The sequence below is a fragment of the Camarhynchus parvulus genome, chromosome 11 (assembly GCF_901933205.1).
Source record: "Camarhynchus parvulus chromosome 11, STF_HiC, whole genome shotgun sequence".
Lineage (NCBI taxonomy): Eukaryota > Metazoa > Chordata > Aves > Passeriformes > Thraupidae > Camarhynchus > Camarhynchus parvulus.
This window is the reverse complement of record NC_044581.1, coordinates 9,453,998-9,460,308: the sequence shown is the minus strand read 5'-3', so window position 1 is coordinate 9,460,308 and position 6,311 is coordinate 9,453,998. Positions and strand designations below refer to the sequence as shown.

Genomic DNA, 6,311 nt, shown 5'->3' with positions numbered 1-6,311 from the left:
CACTAAATCTTGGTAAGACCTCATCTAAAATTTAGGCCATTTTTGCTCAAGAAAGGTTTAGTCCGACCAGAAGAGAGAAAGATTACATGGATATATAACCTGGTGAACCCAGAGGAAGAACTACAGCACAGCCAACTGTACTGGTTCTCCTACTGTTCAAAGCAGAGACGAGGTCAGTGGGCGCTCTTGCTCCATTTGGACCCTGCACCCTGATAAGGGGGCAGTGCACCCCAAGCCAAGGTAAGGGAGGAGTGCACCTCATGCACAGTCAGACTGAAACTGAGAGTGCTCCCAGTTCCACCCCACTTAGATGCAGCTTTGCAAATCATCCTCATGCAGCTATCTCTGAGACAGCACGAGCCTGGTGCTAAAGCAGCACCAGGGGCTGGTGATCCAAAACAGGTAGCAAGAAGGAATATGCTGAAGCTGAAACTTAACTACTGTGTGAAATGTTCCAAAGGAGATTTAAATCTTTAAAAGGCACAAAGTGCTAGTGAACTGGAAAGACGTCAAAGGGAAGTGAAAAAGTTATACCAATAGAGAAGGGACAGTGGTGTAATTATGAGAGGTAAAAACTCCTGGACTTCAGTATCATCCTCTCCACACACACGTATTCTAGACATAGAAAATTATAAAGATGCCACGGGACAGCTTGCTTGGGTGACACTGATGGTCTCACGAAAGACATCTGGTGCTGGAGGTAGCAGATCCCAGGTAAAACATGCTTTGAAGGCGTGTATTTGTGACAATCTCAAGTGATTCTATAAGGAAGTTACAAAAGCTACTATCATGAGAAACAGGGAGAAGCCTTGTCTTCCCCTAGAACTTGGCATTCTTGCATGAACAGAATACTAAAATACTGTGAAGTGTTTCTGTAATATTTATTTTCAGTCTGAAGACAGTTTGTAACATGACAGACACTGTCAAAATGCAGGGTAGGACCAACCCAAACAAACCCTTCTCAGTGAAAGAGATGCATTTCTTTAGCTCTAGGGAAGAGATACTATGGCAGCAGCCTGCTAACAATAAAACACGGAAGTCTTAAATACTAAATAAACATTGCATTTGGAATGGCATTGTGATTTTAGAGACACTGTGAAGCAAACCTGCCCAACCCGCTCTTAAAAGTCTAAGAAGCTGGGGCTGATATATCTCCTGTCATTAAAAGATGCTCAGTATAGTCCATGGCATGGCATCCTTTACCTGCTAACCTAGAAAGATGGGCACCCCTGCCAATGCCATGTTCCTACCACTGTGAAATCCTTTTACCATTGATTTAGTCAGAAGGCTTTGTTCCCTGTTCCTGCAGCAACTGGCTATTCCTCAAGTTTCTTCCATTACAGAAAACCAAACCTAACTTCATTCAACTTATGCACTTTGTTTGAAAAATGTTTAGTTTTTTTAGTGCTGGTGAGCCTCAAGACCAGAATGAGTTTCTCTGGATTTACCAGGACATGAAATTAAATACTTGATGCATATATCCATTACCCCTTTTACTTTTTTTCACTGTATCTTGGATTATAATAAGAAACTGATGCCCCAGGTCTTCAAGTCTGTACCAACTTTGTCACACAAACCTACTAATAAAAAGAAATCCCAAACCCAAGTCTTTAGTTCCCATTGCATTCACTACTTTGACAGCTAGAACTCTTCTCATTTTCCCACTAAATTTATTGTGATTCCTTTGGTTTAAACAGTGGTGGGTTTTTTTCTCGGTGACATTTACCTCAATTTACTTACAAAACAATTATATCCTCTCTCAGTTACTGTTTTGCTTGGCTCATCTGCCAAGCTCTTGCACCAAGTGTATCAGACACTTCATGAGGCAAGACTCTCACAGATCCACCAACAGCAAACCGCAAGTTCCAGCATATTGGAACAGTTTGGTACATTCTCAGAAGATGTTCCTAGGTTCATGGGAAGGACTGTGGGCAGCTCCTGTAGTTCTGTAGGGTCAGTGGCAGAGGGCTGTGCTGCCAGCACTGGGGAATTCAAACCCTGCTGCCAGCAAGCACAGTGAGCCTTCACACCACCAGCAAATGGAGCTCTGAGAGCACACACAGAATTGTTGTTCTTTGGGGTTTTTTTCTTCCTAGACACTAATGTGTGAGTGACAGCCTCAGTTTACTGTTACAGCACACAGTATATTCTCCCATACATGGCAAGGAATGACAGACAAGAATTTGAATAATTGATGACTAACCTAGCAATACCTGACTGTTTTCTGAAGTAAATTACAACCTGTTTCCCAGCCAACAGTGGCATATCACTAACACCCTGCCATCTTGCCTGGCCCCATTGAGGCTTCTAAATACAATATTCTCTTCTCTGACTTCAACTCTACCCACTGTCAGGCCACATTAGGCATAACAAGATCCAGACAGATTCAAGATTAAGCAACTTTTTCATAAAATCCAATTGAGGACTTTCTTACCTTGAGGGTGCAGCGGATATTACATTAACCAGATTGTGCACACTTTCCATGCAAGAACTAAAGGCATATATATGTATATATATAGATTAGATAGATATATGTGTGTTTGTGTGTGTGTAGATATATATATATATGCAGAGTGACTTAATTCTCTTAGGAAATAAGCGAGGGCTTTCTAGATTCCTCCCACCACAGACATCATGATCAAGCTCAGCTAATTGAGACCTTGTGGGGAAAAGGGTGCTCCTTAGCAAGGCCCTGTTTTTCCAGAAGCAATACAGGAGTGCCTCTGTCTAGCGTAGGAAGTCTGTGCAGATCATTAAGGCAGTAATAGTCACGTGGAGAGAGGGGAGCCAGGTTTAAAAAGCTCCTTACTGGCTAGGATACATCTTTAGCTCCCAGAGAGGCTGCAGTCCCTGAGTGGTGGAACCAAGAAGGAGCAATCCCCCTTCAGTCATCTTCTCCCTCCCCATAGGTACCAGGGAATGGGACAGAGACACCCCCAGTGCTGTCTGGTGAGTTTGTCAGCAGGATGCCTTCAGGGCTGTGCAGCTGAGAGCAGAGGCTGCCTTATGTCTGAAACAGAGCGTGTCCGTTATTTGCTGTGGGAGAATGGGGGTGCAGACTCAGACTCAGGTGAGCTGAGCATATCTGGGGGCAGTGCATGGCACAGGGTCTGTATTTGGTGCATTTGGTGCATGTGGTGCAGGGACTGATGGGTGGTGCAAGGAGGAGGCAGCAGCACAGCTGCACACGAGCACAATCCCGTGGGCTGCACTGCACAGGAAAACAGCTCAGAGGGCACCATGGGATAGTCATACAGACTCACAGCACATATGCCATGGAGTGTCAAAAAGCAGGGAAAATTCTTGTGTGGTGTATTGGAAAGAGATGAGGAAATCACAGAGTAACCAAAAGAGAACGTACAAGCTGCATGGTCTAAGCACCTAAGTGCTCTGGAACAGGATAGCCACTGCTCAAATGCTTCACCCATATAAAAGCTTTAGGATTCAAGTCAGAGCTTGGATGTCAGAGCTTGAACCAAGTGGTTTTTTGTGAAGGAATAAAATCTGTATGTTATAGCTGTCCTGCTAGCATCTTTTTAGTCTGTGGCCTAAACAGAGATGGGGAGAATGCCAATATGTGAACTTTAACTCTGAGGTGATATTCCTTTTCACATTCCAAGTTTGCAGACAAATCTGGTGTTCTTTATGAACACTCTGACTAGCGCCTCTTTATGTATTACAACAGATGTAATAGTGTTTTATCAGCCCTAGCAGAATAAATAAGTATGGTAGGCTGTTAACACCTTCGAGAATCCTCTGTGACTTGACCTGCTCTCACTGATGCCAGGCAGAAGGGAAGCTATTTAATACGGGGGAGAGAAAGCTGGTTTCTGTCTTTTGTGGACAAATTTTATTCCCTTAATTGACAAGGAGTGTAGAGTTACTATTCACAGCTGTAACAAGAAGAGTCCCTGAAAACTCCTTTCTGCAGTCGTATTTAGCCAACTTCTGACATCAATCACTGTTCTGCCAGATAATTTTTTGTCCATTTTACATGCAAAAGACTCGGGTTCCATCTGGAATAGCAGCAAATAGCTAATGTCCCACAAACGCCTTAACCTGACAACTGAATTCTGCCAGTCTCATACTTACCATGAAAGAAGAAGCTGGGCATCCATCAGCCCTGGCACAGGAGCATTAGCAGTTCTGCCGTGCAGCCTGCACCCCACCGGGTTCTGATGTCAAAAGCCCAAAGTTCTGCTGTTTAACTAAAGCCACACTAGCGGACAGGGGAGACCAGCCGAGAAAGAAGGGAAGTGGGCAATCCAAGCAGGCTCTACCTGTTGCCTGCTAAGGGCAATTTCAGCTGCCTGGACTAGGGATGCGCGTTTTGCCCGGAGGGAAGCAGCTGCTCCGAGCGCGCCGTAGTCTGCGGCAGGACGGAGCCGACCTGAGCAACTCGGCGGGGAACCAGGGGCGGTGCGGGGCTCGGAGCAGTGCGGAGCTCCGGGCAGTGCGGGGCACCAGAGGCGGTGCGGGGCATCAGGGGCAGTGCGGGGCTCGGAGCAGTGCGGGGCTCCGGGCAGTACAAGGCAGAGGGGCGGTGCGGGGCTCGGAGCAGCGCGGAGCTCCGGGCAGTACGAGGCACAGGGGCGGCGCGGGCTCGGAGCGGTGCGGGGCACCAGGGGCACTGCGGGGGCTGCGGGCGGTGCGGGGCTCTGAGCAGCGCGGGGCACCAGGGACGGCGCGGGGCTCGGGTCGGAGCTGGGCAGCGGCCCCAGGAGGCGCGGGCAGCCCCGCTCCCCGGGGGCGCCCCGGCGGGCGCGGGCGCCGCGGTCCCCCCTCTCCCGCCTCATTTGCATGGCTCTTATTACGGCCGTGCCTCGCTCCCGCCGCGCTGACACCGCCGGGCTGAGCGCGGAGTCGGCTCCAGCGGGAAGCGCACTTCCGTTATCTGCGCGCCCCCTCCTCAGCTCGCTCTCTCTGGATGTTTAAGGCGAGGATGAACAAACAGGTCCAGCCCGAGCGCAAAGTGTCGGTGGTGGCCCCCTTGCCGGACCGCGCGGGGCCGCCGCCGCCGCCCAAGAAGGACGTGGAGCTGCTGCTGGTGAAGGAGCACAACGGGGTGCAGTACACCAGCAGCAGCCTCCTGCCCGCCGCCCCCGCGCCGCGCTACGGCACCCAGGACAGGGAGACCTGGGGCAAGAAGATCGACTTCCTCCTCTCCGTCATCGGCTTCGCCGTGGACCTGGCCAACGTCTGGCGATTTCCATACCTCTGCTACAAAAATGGAGGGGGTAAGAGAAGCGCTTGCGAGGTCTTTTTCCCCGGCCCCACAGCCCCGAGAGCGGCATCCCGCTCCTGTTGGCGGAGTTTCTGCGGGAAGCCGGAGCCGGGGCTCACCCCGCGGTGCGGTGCCCGGTGGCCGCGGGAGGAGCGGCGGCACCGCCGCGCTCCCCAGCGCTCCCCGCTCCTCCCGGGCAGCGCGGACCCGCCGCGGCCCCCAGGGCACCGCGCAGCCCCTTCCCGGCAACGATTGCTCGCACACTCCTCGAAGTTTAACTTAGTTTTTCAGTACGGGCGTATTTGCCTTCTGCTGCCACTCCAAGCTGCTTAACACTTTTTTTTTTCGTTCGCAAAAAATAGCACCGAGAGGAGGGGGGGGAAAGGCCAAACCAAAAACACTCCAGCAGAAAAACAGCATCTAGAAGAGCTAGCGCCAGACCACTGATAGGTTTCGTGGGGGCAATTTTAATGTAGGATTGTGATTTCTGCCCTCGGTTCTGCAGTGTGGGGGCTCTCCCCTCCTCCAAAGCAGGTAGGAGACTTGTTACAAACAAAACCTCACCTCCTGCACAGTTTGGCAATGACAGAAACAAAAAATTACACACAGTAACTATAGTTGGCTAAGATTGTCTGGCGTGTCTTCAGTAAGACCTTAACTCCATCATCCTCTTTCATCTCCCTAAGTACACTGTGCTGTCAGTGATGACTCCAGACTGTGATGGAGTAACACCATCTGCAAGCCGGGCAGGTGCCTGGGGTGCTCTCAAATCACACACAGAAAGAACAGACCCTGCCTGGCAGATGGAGAACTGTGTGTGAACGGTGAGCCACACAGATAGAACTGACAGAGAGAAAGCACATTCTGAAAGATCTTCATGTATGGATATAGTGATAGTGTGGTTGCCTGGTGATAAATGCTAATAGGTCACACTTGTAGCATAAAATAATTGCTTCCTGTGAAAATAAGAATGCAGGATGAATGGGAAAATCCCTAACAAATAACATGGAATTATACCTGTCCTTGGAACTTAATAGGATATTGATGGTAATGAAATGCTCAGTCGAGTTTGGTAGCTCCAAATCTT

At 49.6% G+C, this 6,311-nt stretch overlaps 1 protein-coding gene across 2 annotated transcripts in view; it reads left to right on the top strand.

The window, feature by feature from the left end:
* The first annotated feature begins 4,857 nt into the window (after positions 1-4,857).
* Positions 4,858-6,311, top strand: part of SLC6A2 (solute carrier family 6 member 2) — a 55,269-nt gene continuing 53,815 nt past the window's right edge. For both annotated transcript variants that reach the window (XM_030956251.1, XM_030956250.1), the window contains exon 1: positions 4,858-5,237. In XM_030956251.1, the coding sequence (XP_030812111.1) occupies positions 4,928-5,237 (310 nt within the window). In that variant the 5' untranslated portion in view covers positions 4,858-4,927. The remainder of the gene's footprint in view (positions 5,238-6,311) is intronic.